This window comes from Bactrocera oleae, chromosome 6 (genome assembly GCF_042242935.1).
Source record: "Bactrocera oleae isolate idBacOlea1 chromosome 6, idBacOlea1, whole genome shotgun sequence".
In the NCBI taxonomy this organism is placed as follows: domain Eukaryota; kingdom Metazoa; phylum Arthropoda; class Insecta; order Diptera; family Tephritidae; genus Bactrocera; species Bactrocera oleae.
This window is the reverse complement of record NC_091540.1, coordinates 4,426,674-4,444,416: the sequence shown is the minus strand read 5'-3', so window position 1 is coordinate 4,444,416 and position 17,743 is coordinate 4,426,674. Positions and strand designations below refer to the sequence as shown.

Here is a 17,743-nt window from a genome sequence, read left to right as displayed (position 1 = left end):
ACTAATAATAATAACTTGTAATAAGCTAAACACTAATAATAGCAAATTAAAAAAATTAACAAACAGCAACGTTTTAAAAGTAAAATATAAAAATCGGATATGTAATGGATGTGTTAAAAAAAAAATGTATCCAAACAGCAAATATAAAAATAAATTTAACTCTGTACGTCAATGCTCTTGCTCTCCTCTCCCACTATTTTTGCCCACTGTGCTTTTATATTTCCCACTATGAAATTTGTCATACTTCCACAGAAAGCCCACCCATACAAGTTTTTATTAATAAATTAGCTTCTTTACACCAAATCATGTCATTAATCAATTAACCTAGACCACTAAAAAACTGACCGATTTGTATGTAAACAAAAAAAAAAAATTACTACAATACACATTACACATACATATATATAGCGAAATTTATTGTTAATAAACTACTGCACTTATTCATAGCAGCCGAAATAAACCCATTTTAAATTAGCAGCATAAATGATTAGCAAAAGAAAGCAGCCAAAAAAATGGCAAACCTAAATAAAAATTTAACAATAACTTGTTAACATTTTATGGAAACATTACAAAGAAAAAAATAAAATAAACAGAAAATGTGTAGTTGAAGCAACTTGTGTGTAGTCAATTTGAACGGAGTTTCTTTACAGGACAGTATGTATTATAGATTTTTATATCCTGAAAAAGGTATATTAAGTTTGCCACGAAGTTTATAACACCCAGAAGGAAATGTCGAAGACTCTATCAAATTTGTGTATATACAAATGATCGGTGTGACGAGCTGAGTCGATTTAGCCATGTTCGTCTGTTTGTCTATATATGCGCGAACTTGTTCCTCAGTTTTGAGAAATCTCTCTGAAACTTTGCAAATGCTCTTTTCTCCCCAAGAAGCTGCTCATTTGTAGGAAATGCCGATATCGGACGCCTATAGCATACAGCTGTAATAGAAACTGAACCATCCATTATTTGTAAGGGGTAGTCTAGCTGCGGTTCAATCGAATTTAACGTTTCTTGTTTTAATAAACTTTAATTTTGATACATTATTCGGCCAAATGTACAATATATTTAATTTATGTCCATTAATTTAAATAAATAAATAATTTTTTATTCACTTTATTTATCCATTAATATTTATTAGCTATTTTGCAAGCATAAGCCAACTTAAACCCATAAGTCAAACATACGCCTAATACCTAAATACTTATTACGTGCCAATACAAGCTATTTGACTATTTTTTCATCCACTTAAGTAGCTAATTTCAATGAATGCTTGGTTACAAAGTAAAAAAAGAGTGAGCAAGTTTTTAACCGAATTTTTGTGAATTTAAAATAGAAAGCATTTTTATCTTGTTAGAATTTGTTTCATCCTATATGTATTACAATATTTCTTATCATAAGCAATAAAGCATTTCTTATTTTGTTTTTACAAACACGCTTTGCATACAAAAAAAAAATATATATTCGTAAACAAAAGCGTTTAATCAACTAAATATGTATGTATCTGTTAATTAACCAGCATTAGTACCATAAAAAGCAGAGATAAACATATTTATAACTGTGGACACAAAAATAACAAAAATAATGCTTTTATGCTACCAGCAGTGCAATAAAATGACATAAATACATATACGTTCATGGCTTTTGGTATATATGATAGTTAACGCAGTTAAACTTAAATACACTAATTATCAGCTTTTTACTTAAACTAATCTGCTTCAGTTTTTTTGCTTTTGCATTACTGATGAGCATTTCGCAACAAACAGCTGCAGCAAAATGTATAGAAGAATACAGACTTCTACATCATTTCCAAACTGGAATCACTATTTTTGGTAACCACTTCTGTTTCGGATGAACCCGAACCAGAGCCAGCATCATCTACCTTCTCATTATCATCTAACTGTGAGAGTCGAGCGTGATGATGATGTGAAGTGGCTGCCAGCTGCCAAGCAGGTATTGAGGGAGGACCGGCAGTGATGGGCGTAGCAAACTGTTTACTGATAAAGAAACAATAACAACAAATCTCAATTTATTTTAACTTTTTCAAACCTACCGATTAAGTAGCAATCCTTTTATGGCATCTAAATCACTTCGAAATACATTGAATTCTTGGTTGAGATTCTGACGTTGCTCACGCTGTTGTTCTTGCAACTGTACTTTGATATTAGCAAGTTCTGTATTTACAGCATCCAACCGCGTATCGACCTTTTTATCGATATCTTCAAGCGCCTCCTCAACAGGTTTCTTCTTTTTCTTTCCAAAAAGAAATGGTTCTACATATTTCTGTAAATATAAATTTAACGTTAAAATAACTTCATAAAAGCATTACGAATGTTTATTAACCTTCCAAAATAGATAAATTGCATATGCAACACCACTAATAAGCGCTAAATTATGCAAAACCTCTTTGATGCGTCCGTAAGCATTTTGGCGTGGCTGCAATACTAATTGCGGATGTTCCAGACCGCTGTTACTTATGTTAATCAAAGTAGGCATGTTGGGGTCGTCTGTAAAAATACCAGCCCGTTGGCATGCGACCTCTATTTCATCGTTGGTTAAACCTTTGGATTGCAGAAACTGTCGTTTTTGCATAAGTGTTGTGTGTCGTACTTTAGCATTTTGTAGAAAGTTCACCGCAGTTGTTATCTACATATGATTATAGATTTATTAAGAAATCGGAGTAACACACAATTTAAAGTCAAATATAATTGAACTTTGAGCCTATATATTAAAATGTCTACTTACAAGTGCTTCGCGGGGGGCCACTATCCCGAATTTGTCTGGTTGCCCATTTTGTATTTCTGTAGTGGACGCTATTATTGTGGTGTCACCTGTGTCCGTATTGCTGGTAGACATTATTTCGACTTGCAATTTAATCTTGAAGATATGTTTAATACACTCTCTATTGTATTAAGTCTTAAAAGCTCTCTTTACAAAGTATAATCTTTACTTTGTTCAAAGCCTCTTAAAGATAAAGAATGATAAGTAAATTTTGAAAAACAACACTAAAAATATAGCCGAAGGGGTTGGAAATTTATCGTAGCGATGTTGGTGTAGGTAATATTTTAGATGGATTAAGAAAATACAGTGAAAAGAAGGGGCTAAATGAAGAAAATATAGAAATGTTTTGTTTTTTTTTTGCAAAACAGATGTTCAGTGTTGTAGATTTTAAGGGCAATTTTTCACTTCCTCTAGGTTATATTAAATGACGTACGTACATGTTATACATTAATACATTTAATATTTGCCACGTATAATAATAAATAAATTTTCATACATTCTGTTATAAATTTAAAATTGTACATATTATATTAAGACTTTAAACTTTTTTTAACATTTGAAACACCTGCTAAAAAACTATAAATTCTGTTACTTACAGTGCACCCTGTGCCTTAATCAAAACAATGCAAACAGATGAAGTCGTCAAAAGCAGAAAATACTAATAAAAAGTAATATAGGGAAAACTGTTGAAAGATTGTAGATAGAAGGAACTGCAACAAAAAAATTTCACAAGAGAAATTTACGGAAAGCTGCAATTAAACGTTTGTTAAGACTTTAAAAGATATTAAAAAGTTTATTTTTATACAAATATTTGAGAAGTGAAATAGCAAGCAGGGTTTAAAATTGAAAAGCGGTGCTTGCAAACACTGCAAAAGGCAACCAGAAATACGAAGTGAAAAAATATGGCTTGTGCAGCAACTTCTGGCAAAGAATCGACGACTGCAGTGAATACTTCAAATGGTAATGCTAGTGTAATTGGAGCAAGCGTTGTTGGAAATACAAACACTGTTGGCGCAGCCGGATTAGTGAATAGTGCAGGGGGCGGCGGTACGGTAGCTAGTGCCACGACAGGTGCTGGCGTTGCGGGTGGAGCAGGTGCTGGCAGTGCCGTAGGCGGCAATAGTGGCGGTGTTAGCGGAAGTAGTGGCGTTGCGGGATCCAACGGCTCATCAGGTGGAGCTACAGGCAATTCTAATGCTAATCGGCAGGCACGTTTCGCTATGGAAGGTGTCGGTGCACGTGTAATACGTGGCCCGGACTGGAAGTGGGGCAAGCAGGTATATCTATGAATTAAAATATAATTTTGAATGCCATCTTCTGCTATATTCATTTTTGTGTTACTTAATATACAAAATAATTAAAATGTAAATAAAAATGCTAAAATAGGTATGTGAAAGAAATGGTCACTGACCACCTAAGAAATCATAACTGAAACCACAGTTCTTATACATCGATTTAGCTAAATTAATCGATTAACTTCAATTAGATTATTCACTCACATTAAAAAGTGACTGTTAATTACTCATGCATATACTATGATGCTTTGACAGCTCCAAACATCCGTTTGTTTTGAGTATAAAATTTGATATATTATATTATATATTGTTTTTATGTATGTTCAGTTTCTTACTTCATTATTTTTTTATTGTATTTTATTATATTTTAAATATGATGTAAGCTTAAACAAAATTGATGACTTGACAGCTCAGCTGATAAAAGTTCGCATATCATTACATATAGTTTATTTATACAACCAATATATACATTAATATGACCTACAACGGAACCTGGACAGATTTTTTAGAATCTTATCCATACAAAAATAATCAATTTCAATATTATCACTTAGCCTCGTATAATATTTAAGTGTACTAATTAGTCATCTCAGTTTGAAGTTTTTATTAATTATACCCTTAATAGGGTATACTCCTACATATATAAATGATCATCGCAATTGAACTGAGTCAAATCACCCTTGCCCGTTTGTCCGTCTGTCTGTATATATGCGAACTAGTCCCTCAGTTTTGGAGATATCGATAAGAAATTTTGCACACGTCTTTTTCTTCACAAGAAGCTGCTCATTTGTCGGAACCGATATCAGACCACTATAGCATATAGCAGCCATTCAACCGGTGCAACTGAATTTATTTATTTAATTTTTTTTTGTTTTTCCTGTCATTAACGTAACTTTCTATACATAATTTACAATGTGTATGTATATTAGGATAACATTTCACATAAATTAATATATATAAAAATTTAAAACCAAATATTTACTTTATACTTCTGTATGATTACATTATCCATATTATATAATATTTTTTATTAAATAAATTTCCAACATGTTATATAATATATTTATTTTAATGACATTTTATAAATAACGGTAGCACTTGATAAGCCGTTTCTCACGAAATAAATATTTAAAGTACCACAATCTACAAATAAAAAAAAAACATACGCCACCGGCACGCGGAGATGTCTAGCTTACAACGCCATTGGAGTAAAGCTTTATTATCACTTTATAAGCAGACTTCGCTGATTGCGTTACGTGCTGCTTGTTGTTGATACTACAATATCAATATTTTCATTTCCATTTCAATTTTCGCTATCACAAACGCCAAGTGCTCTTCAGTTGACTTCGGGGTTGGCGAGATGCATAACAACGCGAATATTCGCTGATGTCTCTTAATATTTGCACTGTATTAAGCGCTGTAATATTTAAATTTATATATATAAGGGAAATCCGGTAGTAGTTTTTTGTTAATTTTCCGTAAAATGCGTAATTACAACTATCGTGTGATTATATCCGTATGTTAATGATAATACGTGTATATATATGTATAATTATATTTTTATAATCGGAATATTTTAAAAAATATTTTTGTTTCAAAAAACAGGATGGTGGCGAGGGTCACGTAGGCACCGTACGCAACTTCGAATCTTCCGAGGAGGTGGTTGTCGTGTGGGATAACGGCACTGCGGCCAATTATCGCTGTGCCGGTGCATACGACCTACGCATTTTAGACAGCGCGCCGACCGGCATTAAACATGACGGCACAATGTGCGATACCTGTCGTCAGCAGCCAATATTTGGTATACGTTGGAAGTGTGCCGAATGTATTAATTACGATCTATGTTCGATCTGTTATCATGGTGATAAGCATCATTTGCGTCATCGCTTCTATCGTATCGCCACACCAGGAGGCGAACGCATTATGTTAGAACCACGTCGCAAATCGAAGAAAGTAGCGGTCCGTGGCATATTTCCGGGTGCACGTGTAGTACGTGGCGTCGACTGGCAATGGGAAGATCAAGATGGTGGCGTCCTACGTCGTGGCAAAGTGAATGAAATACAAGATTGGTCCTCAGCATCGCCGCGTTCAGCTGCTTATGTTGTGTGGGATAATGGCGCAAAGAATTTGTATCGTGTAGGTTTCGAAGGCATGGCTGATTTGAAGGTAATAATAAGCATGGCATAACAATATTTAACTGTATACTGAAACATGGTATTTTAAAATTTTTTTGTTTAATCAAGGTGGTTAACGATGCTAAAGGCAATACGGTTTACCGCGATCACTTGCCGTTGTTGGGTGAAAATGGACCCGGCAAGGGACCGCATGGCTTTCAGATTGGTGATAAAGTCACCGTTGATTTGGATTTGGAAATTGTACAGTCGTTGCAACACGGACACGGCGGCTGGACTGATGGCATGTTTGAATGCCTCAATAATCCCGGCATAGTTGTGGGTATCGATGAAGATCACGATATTGTGGTTGCCTACAATTCAGGCAATCGTTGGACTTTCAATCCCGCAGTATTGACAAAAGTATCCTCACCTACAACGGCACCACCCGAGTTCCAAGTAGGTGATATTGTGAAGATATGTTCCGATGTGGAGAGTATTAAAATGTTGCAGCGTGGCCATGGTGAATGGGCAGATGCTATGCAGCTGGTGAGTTTTCAAATATTAAATTAGAGTTTAAGCATAGCGTCCGAAAAACTACCGACATTATATGTAGATTTGATTGGGAAAAATGTTTGAAAAAAAAAGAAAATACGTTACCATCGGAGCTATAATACCCTTCAGAGGTAAATTTTTTATAGCAGCAAATGGTATAAAATTGTCTTTTTTTGTTTTGATTGATCAGCTTGTATGGCAGCTATATTCTATAGTTGGCCGTTCTGATTTCAATTTTTTCGGAGGTTGTGCCGTTGCGTTGGATAATAATGCGTGCTAAATTTGGTTAAGATATCTTGTCAAATAAAAAAGTGTTCCATACAAGGACTTGATTTTGATCGATCAGCTTGCACGCCAGCTATATGTTACAGTGGTCCGATCTAAACAATATCTTCGGAGGTTGTGCCGTTGTGAAGATACCTTCTCAAATGGAAAATTTTCCATATGAGGACTTGAGTTTTTACAATCAGTTTGTATGGCAGCTATGTTTTATATTGCTTCGATATCGGCCGTTCCGACAAATTAGCAGCTTCTGGAGTAGAAAAAGACGTGTGCAAAATTTCAGATTGATATCTCAAAAACTGGGGGAAAAGCTCGTCACGCTGATCATTTATTTATATACATACATTTTAAAGGGTTTCCGACGTTTGCTTCTGGGCGTTATAAACTTCGTGGCAAACTTAATGTATAATTTATAGTCTTGCACCCGTGTGCTCTACATTTTTGCATACATAATACAAATTTTATTTGATTTTTTTTTTTGCAAATATATAAATATGCGCATGATAATAAACGAGTAATTGTTTTAGATTATTATTTTTATTGTTTCTGAATTAATTGCAATACCAATTGACACTACTTTAGACACTTGGCAAATTGGGGCGTGTACAGCAAGTTTATCACGATAACGATTTGAAGGTGGAAGTGGGCAACACCTCATGGACATATAATCCACTTGCCGTTACAAAAGTGGTGCGTATGCATAAAAAATTTGATACACTGTAAATAATCATTACTACTGCAACATATTACAGGCTTCAGCCTCTGCTGACGGCAGCTGTGTGCCCGTTATTTCGAGCGGCGAACGTTTGTCTGCTATTTTGAAGAAACTTTTCGAACCGAATGTGTCTGGTGATGCCACCGAGGAATTTGTTAAAGCCGCCGCTAATGGATATGCAGTAAGTTTTATTTAAAATTGCTATAGCTTACACTAAAATGTACATATATTGTTCTGTTTCTTTGACAGTCACGCTGTGAGGAGTATCTATCTGGCAATGTACAGGCGGCCACATCCACCGCCGCGGGAGCTGCCGCTGCCGCTGCCGGCGCACAGGCCACCGTGCCCGATGTAAATGGCGTATTCGCCGGCCACACTGCGCTACAGGCAGCCAGTCAAAACGGACACACAGATGTGATACAAGTGTTGTTGCATCACAATGTCGATGTGGAAATCGAGGATAAAGATGGCGATCGCGCAGTGCATCATGCTGCATTCGGCGATGAGCCAGCTGTAATTGAGATACTCTCCAAGGCAGGCGCCGATTTGAATGCACGCAATAAGCGACGTCAGACAGCGCTGCACATTGCTGTTAATAAGGGGCACTTGAATGTGGTGAAAACTTTACTCTTGTTGGGTTGTCATCCTAGTTTGCAGGACTCTGAGGGTGATACACCACTACACGATGCCATATCAAAGGAACATGATGAGATGCTCTCACTTCTGCTTGACTATGGCGCCGACATTACGCTAACCAACAACAATGGCTTCAATGCGCTACACCATGCCGCGCTCAAGGGTAATCCGAGCGCTATGAAGATATTACTCACGAAAACTAATCGCCCGTGGATTGTGGAGGAGAAAAAGGATGACGGCTATACGGCTTTGCATTTGGCTGCCTTGAATAATCACGTTGAAATCGCCGAGTTGCTCGTGCACATGGGCAAGGCGAATATGGATCGCCAAAATGTGAACTTGCAGACCGCTTTACATTTGGCTGTGGAGCGTCAGCATGTGCAAATTGTTAAGCTACTCGTGCAGGAAGGTGCCAATTTGAATATACCCGATAAGGATGGCGATACGCCGCTACATGAGGCATTGCGTCATCATACACTCTCGCAGTTGAAACAGTTGCAAGATGTCGAAGGTTTTGGCAAGCTGTTGATGGGACTGCGTAATCCAAACAATAAAAAGGCATCCGCATCGATTGCCTGTTTTCTGGCAGCAAATGGCGCAGATTTAACCTTGAAAAATCGTAAATCGCAAACACCATTGGACTTGTGTCCCGATCCGAATTTGTGCAAAACACTCGTTAAATGCTATAATGAACGCAAAACCGATGATTCCGAATTGCCTGGCAATGTGGCCGGCACCAGTCTGAATGCGCGCGCACGCGCACTTGCCACACCAGCCGTTATGGGCGGCGCTAATGGTGGCGTTGGCAGTTTGAACTCCTTGCCAGTGTCTGTGGTGAGTGCTGCTGGTGGTGGCAGTGGCGGTGGCATAACAACTAGTATGCATCAAACAGTTGCCGCTAATCTGCCATTGGGTACAGTGATGAAAGGTGGCCCTGTAAGCGTTTCCGGTATGAACAGTGTTGGCGCCGATATGCGCAATAGCAATACAAGCGGTGGCTTAAATAGCTTGGCTAATGATCTGTCGCAATCGCTGCATGCCACCAATGATGCGGTGAAGCAGGCCCCGCTGGAAGAATGTCTAGTTTGCTCGGATGCCAAGCGTGACACTGTGTTCAAGGTAAACTTCGTGCTATTAAATATTATTAATTGTTATATTTAATTTACATATATATTTTTTGTTAACACAGCCATGCGGCCATGTTTGTTGTTGCGACACTTGCGCACCGCGCGTTAAAAAGTGTCTAATTTGTCGTGAAACTGTCACATCACGTGAAAAAATCGACGAATGTTTAGTCTGCTCCGATCGACGTGCATCCATATTCTTCCGTCCATGCGGTCATATGGTCGCATGTGAAAATTGCTCGGGTCTAATGAAGAAATGTGTGCTTTGTCGCACACAAATTGAAGAAATGCTGCCCTACTCCTTATGCTGTGGCGGCGCTGGCATTGCCGAGAAGGTAAGTCGACTAATTTAATGGTTGGTAGATGAAATATAAACAAGAAAAAAACGTTTACTTCGGTCTCGCCGAGGCTATAATACCCTTCACAAATAAACAAGTTTCCATATAAAAACTTGATTTTCAACCGTCAGTTTGTATGACAGCTATTTATTCGAAAATTTTAGCATTGTCTTGAAGAATAATCTATGCCGAATTTCGTGAAGATATCTGATCAAATAAAAAAAGTTTCCCATACCAAATTCAATTTTGTTCGATCAGTTTGTATGGCAGCTGTGTGCTATAGTGCTCCGATCTGAACAATTTGTTCTGAGATTGTACTGTTGCCTTTAACAATAATTCGAGCCAAATTTCGTAAATTAATCTCGTCAAATAAAAAAGTTCTCCATATAAAGACATGATTTTGATCGTTCAGTTTGTATGGTAGCTATATGCTATAGTGGTCCGATTTCGGCGGTTCCGACAAATGTGTAGCTTCTTGAAGGGAAAAGAATGTGTGCAAAATTTCAGATCGATATTCCCAAAATTTATTCGCGTATATATAGACAGACGGTCAGGCATGGCTAAATCGACGCAGCTTGTCGCGCTGATCACTTATATACAAACTTCGTGGCAAACTTAATATACCCTGGTTATGGTATATTTAATTTTTCTTATTTGTGTTTTTTTTTTTTAATTGCGCACAGGTTCATGGCGTTGGTCACTGCTTAACCGACGATAAGTCCAACGAAATGCATTGCGTTAATACTTCAGGTCACGGTGTAGCTATGAATAATACTGTGCCCGGCGCTATGAGCACGCCTATCGCCAGCGCCAACCAGCTGAATAGTCAAAATAATATTTTGGCTAGTAATGCTGCAGCCGCCGCCGCTGCAGGCGCCGCAACTGTGCTGGTGGCACCATCGAATGTCAATAACTTTCAAGTGGACGATGTGCAGAAACTCAAACAGCAGTTGCAGGATATCAAGGAGCAGGTGGGTTGATAGTTGCCATTATTTTTTCACGTTTCTTGTTTTTTTTTTTATATTCATCGTGCTTTTTGTTGCAGACAATGTGTCCCGTTTGTTTTGACCGCATCAAGAATATGGTATTTCTTTGCGGCCATGGCACTTGCCAAATGTGCGGCGATCAAATTGATGGCTGTCCGATTTGTCGCAAAACTGTGGAGAAGCGTATTTTGCTATTTTAAGCGTGTGTGTTGCACAACGCCAACAACAACAACATATTATTATTATTATTATTATAAACATATATATCATATTTACCTGCTATTTGAAATTCACCACTATCCTCTGTATAGCAAGCGTCTACTCTACTACTTCTATAATCTCTGCACCTTTCACTACCAACTATTGTATTACATTTGCGAATGCTGTGTGTTATATATATCAAATTTTCTGTATTTGCCGCCTAACATGCAAATACTATATACTACAAATCGCCTGTATTTATAACTCATATAAACCTTATATGCATAATGGATAAATGTATTAAAACGTACATAAAATATTAATTCCTTGTGCAATTTATACTCAAAATTAGCTAATAGTTTATAATCGTTTTCAAAAATCAAAAACTTACTTCGTCCCATTCGCATTATTAGAAATTATATATATTTTACTAAAATCGTAATTAGTTTCCATATAACGCTTAACAAGTCTAATGTTGCATACCTACACACACTCATATACATACATACATATGTATATATGGTATATATTTTGTGTAACACAATTGCCTTAGTATTTGCTGCTTCCAGGAAATTTAGTTTTTTTTTTAACATTTAGTTATACATTAAATATGTACGTATGCCTTATATGTATTTACATGCATAAATATATATATATATATATACATGTATTGACAAGATATTCTTTTATTTTACGAATTGAATCATTCCTTTATTTTGCTTTTAGTATTTAAGCGCATTTTTGTAATGAATTCCATATACGATACAAATTAGTTTGCTTCCTTAATATTTGTACACGCATTTACTGACGTAGTGAATAAATCGTATGCAAAATATAAATAACAAAAACACAAATATTATTCTTTCTGAATTTTGATATGAAAATGTTTGCAAGACGCGATCTATCTAGATAGATAGATAGGGTATTCTAGCTTCGGTGAAATCGACGTTAATATTTTCTCTTATTCGCTATGAAAATGTGTATAGCATTCGGCATCAGCCTAAATATAGGCAACACTTTTTTGGTTGTAACATTAGTAACATAAACAGAGTGGGAATTTGAAATTAAATATTATATTGGATTGAAAAAGGGTCATTTTTACGACAGTCGGATCTACGTTATCGGAATGGGCACGAATTTTTATCCGGCCAAGGCCTAATAAAATTATTTTGAAAATATTTTCTATCCACTGAATTGAATCCATGAATTGGGTAAAACGAAAATGCACTCTAGCACAGAAACCGATGGTATTCGATTTTGAAAAAACTATAAAATTTAAATCTAAGATCGACAAAATTGTTCATATGTAGTATTATATATTTATTTCACTTACAAATTACACATTTATACACATAATAACTTTTGGAGGGCAATTTTTATATTTACAGAAAGAATATTTCTTAAAGCCAAATGAATACTTTTTTCTTCTTGTATCTTTTTTACTGTCGTGTGTTACTCATCTAAATTTATATAAATATACGCATTTCATTGCCAAATGCATCATATCAATTTACAGATTCTAATTTCAAGCAAATCTTCAAATCCATATTTAAATCAGGTTTGTATTTATTGATCAACCGCAGTAAATTTAGCTTTTTATGCTTTGAATTATTTGACTCCAACTCATAAAGTGTGGATAGATTTACTAATAAGCTCTCGTTCAGCGATTTTTGCGGATTCAAATTAATTGCATGTTCAAAGAGTTTTATAGCTTCTTTTAGTTTACCCTCGTAAAGCAAGCAAACGCCCATGTTGTTTAGTATCATTGTGTTGCCGGATTCTAAATGTAATGCTTTTTGGAAAATAGCGTAGGCACCACGAAAATCATTTTCGGCTACGGTAATTAGACCTTTGTCTACCAAGTCACGCAAATCGGCTGTGGAATTGCTGAAAATGCATAAAAGTATGTGAAGATTTTATTTTTTTTAATTGTAAACAGGGTTTTTAATTACATTTCTCGCATGCGACGCGCCTCCGCAAATTTTTGCTCAGCGCCAAATATGTAACCAATTTGCAAATAAATGCGTCCCCATGCGGAATACAATGCTCGGCGTTCTTCTTTGCTCAACTCGCTCTTTTCTAATATCATACCGCGTATGACGTCATCGATTAAATTGAATTTTTTCATCTAGAAGTAGTAGGGCAAGTTATTTAAATTACAACAAATATACATATATTCTAGGACTTACTATTAAGGCGCAGTTGACTATGGAATGTAGTACACGCATCTCTCGACGCCACCAAAATTGTTCAGCTTCTTTGGGCTCACGTCCAGCGAAGTATTTACGTATTTCATTACATATAACATAAAGCTCTGATAGTCGATCTAGACCCAAATGTGGATTATTGAAATAAATGGGCAACTCAGCGAGTAGTAAACGAAATGAGAAGCAAGCTATTGAACCAGTTTTGCCGTTATACATTTCAGGATAGAACTAAGAAATGCAAAATAATGTTTGAAAATGCAAAAAACATATTAAAAAAATAAAACAAATTCAGTAATTGTACCTCGTAGTAGACATCTGGTCGATTGAGTTGATCGAATGGTTCTGCTTCCGCCTGCAGTAGCTCGAATTCACCTAATTTAGCTAAGAGTGCCAAGCGTGTGAACCACAACTGCAGTGAGTGTGGTGAATGTTTAGCCGGTTGTCCTGCTCGTCCATAACCCTGCCCATAAATGGTCAACAAACGTCCGGTTAGGTTTACCGCCGAACGGTAGCAACCAGCACTGATTAATGTACGCAAACCACGCTCATCTTGTGTAACACTGTCTATGCCGAGTATATTTCGTTGCGACAACTCGGCCTCGCCCAAATGTTTCAACACTGTCTCAGCAATTAGGTCCGACTGTTAAAAAAAAAATTAAAAATATATATCAACTAGAATATATACAAACAAAAAAAAATATATATATTGTGTCCTTTCTTACCAGATCATTGGACGTTTGTATGCCTGGTGTTGTTAGCAATGGTGGCCGTATACCACCGTGTTCACAGTTTGCTGGCTCCCAGAAATTTCGTACATGCTCCGAAACTTTGAGATCGTCTTCACCGTCCAGAGCATTCTCTATATATTCCGGCGCTTTAAAAGCACCGCTAAAAGTATTCGCTGTCAAATTGCTGGGCGTCGTTTGTGGTTTTTGAATTGTACGTGGCGGTGCTACTGGTGCTGTCCCGGTAGCGTTATCCACTATTTTAAATTCTCAATTTAGTTTTGACTTTACTGAATTTAAGTATATTACCTACCACTATCCTTATGTGTACTGCTGTTTGCCAATTCATCAAAAAAGCTTGGTGGATCATCGACGAAATATTGGCTCAGACTGGGATTTGACAGCGCTGAATTTTTGGAATCCATCTCAATTTTACTTTAACTTCCAATTGACTTTAATTGTGAGATATTCTTTTATATTTAGAAAATACACAATTATAAACCAATTAAAATTGTGTTTTCAATTTCCAAAGCAAACAAACATCAGCTGTGCACTAACAGATAAATTTCACAGCTCTTATTATGTACACATTCACTATAGCCAGAGAATGTTGATCTCTGCTATAGCATAAAATGTTAATTTCTTCGGCCGTAACAGTTTTGGAAATTAATGTCAAAAAATATGAACTGATCTTAAATCAAATTATTTTTTTATAAACATATAATATATTTTAAATTACTATATACAAATTTAAAATAATAATGTGATAAAAATATTTAATATTTTGTTTTAAAAAATTCCTACAGTTGAAATAAATAGAAAACATCGATAAGCTCTCTCTCTCAATTTGTCTTTTATCGCTATTGAAAATTATTTAAACAGCTGTTCGAGAGAGGATGTTATAACCGTAGACGGAATTTTTGCATGCCAAAGTATTATATTTATAGTTTTTTATAAAAATCAGATATTTTAATATAGAAATACATACCGAATGTGTAATTTGATAGTTTGAGCCATTAAAAAATTATACTAAAATGGAGATTAATCAAAGGGTGTCCACGAAATTACTTGATTTAAATTTGGATTGCATGTTGCGAATTCTGAGTTATTGTTCTGAAGAAGATTTGTTAAATTTGTGCCGTGTTCACCATCATCTACGAAATATAATCGACAAGCATATATTCTACTTGAAAACACTGGATGCACTTCTGTGTGGACATCGGAATTGTGAACGTATAAACAAAAGGTGTTTAGTAAAGTATACTCTTAGTAATAGGCTCAACTTTTATTATTTATAATGTTTTACGTTGCAGGTCACACTATTTATCAATTTCCTATGTAACTCGCTTTCACATAGCGCGTAACTGGTTACATGGACGATATAGGGAGTACGAGTATTATAATCATATACAAATGTTTCCTACCAAAATACTTCTTGAGCGAGATGTATTATATGTAAGCCATTTAGACTATTTACGGTTATACGGACGTGCTAAACACGAACCACTGCAACGTAGGTGCTTACAAGAAATATCTTCGGGTTCACGTGGAGATATATCTAGTTTCGCCAAAAAGCAAGATACAATATTTGCTGGGCGAGTTACGGGTAATTGCTATATTTGGGAAGATGGTATAGTACATGAACAACAATTGCATCGAGCCAAAGAATATTTACACTGTGTAGATTTCGAAGATGAAATATATGCAACCAGTACAAATGTTTGTGCAAAACTGTGGCGTCGCACAAACGAACTGGGTTTAGTTTATTTAGAACCATTCGCAGAGATGTCGCAGGAATTTAAAGTTTTAAAGTTATCTGAAGGTGGCGAACGTTTATATGGTGGTTTATATACCGATGTAGAAAGATATGCGTTACGCGAATTCGATGTGGAAAGGTAACTTGACAAATAAGATACTTGGAAAATATTTTTTGTATTTACGTTTTATATAATTCCTTATTGCAGCGGCAAGGAGACCGTATTAAACTCAAACACGCTTTCTATATATGATTTACTTATTAAGGACGAGAATGTGATATTCACAGGTAATTTTGATACCACTTGTCGTATGTACGACCGTCGTTCCAATCGCGATGAAGCTATATTCGAAGATCCTTTTGATTCGTCGTTCTACTGCATTGAATATGACGGTTTATATGGTGTTCTATGTGGCGCCAAATATCACAGACGCGTCAATTTATATGATATACGCATGCCGAATACATACCAACAGTTGTACTTTCCAAGACGCAGTAAAAAGGCGAGAAATCAAAGTTCGCCTGTATATAGCATAGCCTGTGATAATCGTTATCTCTTTATTGCAACCGATCAAAATATACGTGTATTTGACTTTAAAGAGAATTGTGCAGAAAGCCGGGATTACCGAAATATATTCGATGACAAGCGTGTTTTTCGTACACTGCTATAATGTTCATGTTTGAAAATAATCGTTTATAACCTGTATTTAATACAAATATTGAACTGAAAGTGTTTGTTGATACCAAAAATCTGTATTTTTAGTTTATTGCTTTAATATTATATTTATTTTTATTACTGTTTGAGCCAAGTATTCTTTGCCATGTTATTTTACCAGACTGATTTACAACCAGTCCATCATTATTTTTTTTAGTATATAATTTAATCATAAAAAAATAATTGTAAGCGTCCTCTGCAACAAAATGTTAATGTTTAGATAAAACTAGTTTTAATTATAAGCGGATACTAAAAGACAAGTAGTGTTAATTAATTTATTTAAGTAATGCCAGACTTAAAGCAGCGTAAGCCCTCTAAACATACTAAATATTGCTGTTTAATATACATATTTATAAAAATAGAAAAATTATAGAATTTGAATAAAGTTTATGCCTTGCAAAAGATTCTCATATGTAGTTCTAAACAATAGATTTTGAAATTGTTTGTAAATAAATGATATGTATATAAAAACCACGAGACGTGAATGTGCACTTACATATATACGTATATAAATTTGCTTTCAAATGTTAATAAATGCAAACAAATTTCCAATTTAATTTTCACGACTGTGTTTTATTTCATACAAATACCATATTTAATTTTTATACTCTCGCAACATGTTGCTACAGAGTATAATAGTTTTTTTAATTTTAAAAATGCTACAGTAAATAGAAAAAAAATTAAAGACATACCCAACTATTTTTTTTCAACGAATTTTGACATTACAAAAATTTCGAAACCTTATTTGAAGTACTTTTGTGCTTATATGTATATTCATATGTATGTACATATAATAAGATCAATTTACGAAATATTACAATTTTTGTAATTTTCATAATTTATTCTTTGTGTAATTTATGTATGTATGTCGAATAAAAATAAATTGTAATTAAAAAATTATCTTAAAGTTTAACAAAACAAAAAAAAATAATAATAATAGTAATAATAGTTAATTACTTCACATTTATAATATACATATATTTTTTTCGTTCGGTTAATGAATGGTTCAAATTTCAAGATTTTTCATACTCCTTTCTCTAAACAAAACCAGATATCGCGTACAATACATATTTTTATACCCTTAACGAGGTACATTAGAATAGGTTAGAATATTAAGTTTGCCTTGAAGCTTGTAACATCCAGAAGCAAAATCCATAAAATATATATATAAATGACATAACGAGCTGAGTCGATTCAGCGATGTCTTTATCTGCATATACGCGAGCTAGTCCCTTCGTTTTTGAGATATCGATCTAAAACTTTGCACACGAAATTTTCTCTGCAAGAAACAGCCTATTTGGCAGATTCACCGATATCGG

The 17,743-nt window shown here is 35.2% G+C and overlaps 4 protein-coding genes across 5 annotated transcripts; 2 read left to right on the top strand and 2 right to left on the bottom strand.

Annotated features, from left to right (window-relative positions):
* Window positions 1–1,097: 1,097 nt before the first annotated feature.
* On the bottom strand, window positions 1,098–3,081 carry Pex14 (peroxin 14). The gene is made up of 4 exons (XM_014237590.3): window positions 2,743–3,081; window positions 2,341–2,643; window positions 2,051–2,280; window positions 1,098–1,994 (listed from the first exon to the last, which is right to left on the bottom strand). The coding sequence occupies exons 1-4, from the start codon at window positions 2,851–2,853 to the stop codon at window positions 1,796–1,798; spliced, it is 843 nt and encodes a 280-aa protein (XP_014093065.3). The 5' UTR covers window positions 2,854–3,081; the 3' UTR covers window positions 1,098–1,795.
* Window positions 3,082–3,405: 324 nt separating this feature from the next.
* On the top strand, window positions 3,406–11,344 carry mib1 (mind bomb 1). 2 transcript variants are annotated; one of them, XM_036358242.2, is made up of 9 exons: window positions 3,406–4,055; window positions 5,679–6,239; window positions 6,317–6,733; window positions 7,604–7,711; window positions 7,774–7,917; window positions 7,986–9,491; window positions 9,562–9,831; window positions 10,518–10,805; window positions 10,880–11,344. In XM_036358242.2, the coding sequence occupies exons 1-9, from the start codon at window positions 3,681–3,683 to the stop codon at window positions 11,018–11,020; spliced, it is 3,810 nt and encodes a 1,269-aa protein (XP_036214135.2). In that variant the 5' UTR covers window positions 3,406–3,680; the 3' UTR covers window positions 11,021–11,344. The 2 variants fall into 2 exon arrangements, with proteins under 2 accessions (XP_036214135.2, XP_036214136.2); XM_036358243.2 differs by lacking the exon at window positions 3,406–4,055 and adding an exon at window positions 5,134–5,589.
* A 206-nt stretch (window positions 11,345–11,550) lies between these two features.
* Window positions 11,551–14,528, bottom strand: LOC106619494 (trafficking protein particle complex subunit 12). The gene is made up of 6 exons (XM_014237591.3): window positions 14,267–14,528; window positions 13,951–14,210; window positions 13,530–13,868; window positions 13,211–13,456; window positions 12,974–13,149; window positions 11,551–12,908 (listed from the first exon to the last, which is right to left on the bottom strand). Exons 1-6 carry the CDS (start codon window positions 14,376–14,378, stop codon window positions 12,527–12,529), a joined length of 1,515 nt encoding a protein of 504 aa, XP_014093066.2. The 5' UTR covers window positions 14,379–14,528; the 3' UTR covers window positions 11,551–12,526.
* A 209-nt stretch (window positions 14,529–14,737) lies between these two features.
* Window positions 14,738–16,981, top strand: LOC106619495 (F-box/WD repeat-containing protein 4). Its single transcript, XM_014237592.3, has 4 exons — window positions 14,738–14,885; window positions 14,961–15,199; window positions 15,267–15,848; window positions 15,918–16,981. Exons 2-4 carry the CDS (start codon window positions 14,988–14,990, stop codon window positions 16,378–16,380), a joined length of 1,257 nt encoding a protein of 418 aa, XP_014093067.1. The 5' UTR covers window positions 14,738–14,885; window positions 14,961–14,987; the 3' UTR covers window positions 16,381–16,981.
* The last annotated feature ends 762 nt before the right edge of the window (window positions 16,982–17,743 follow it).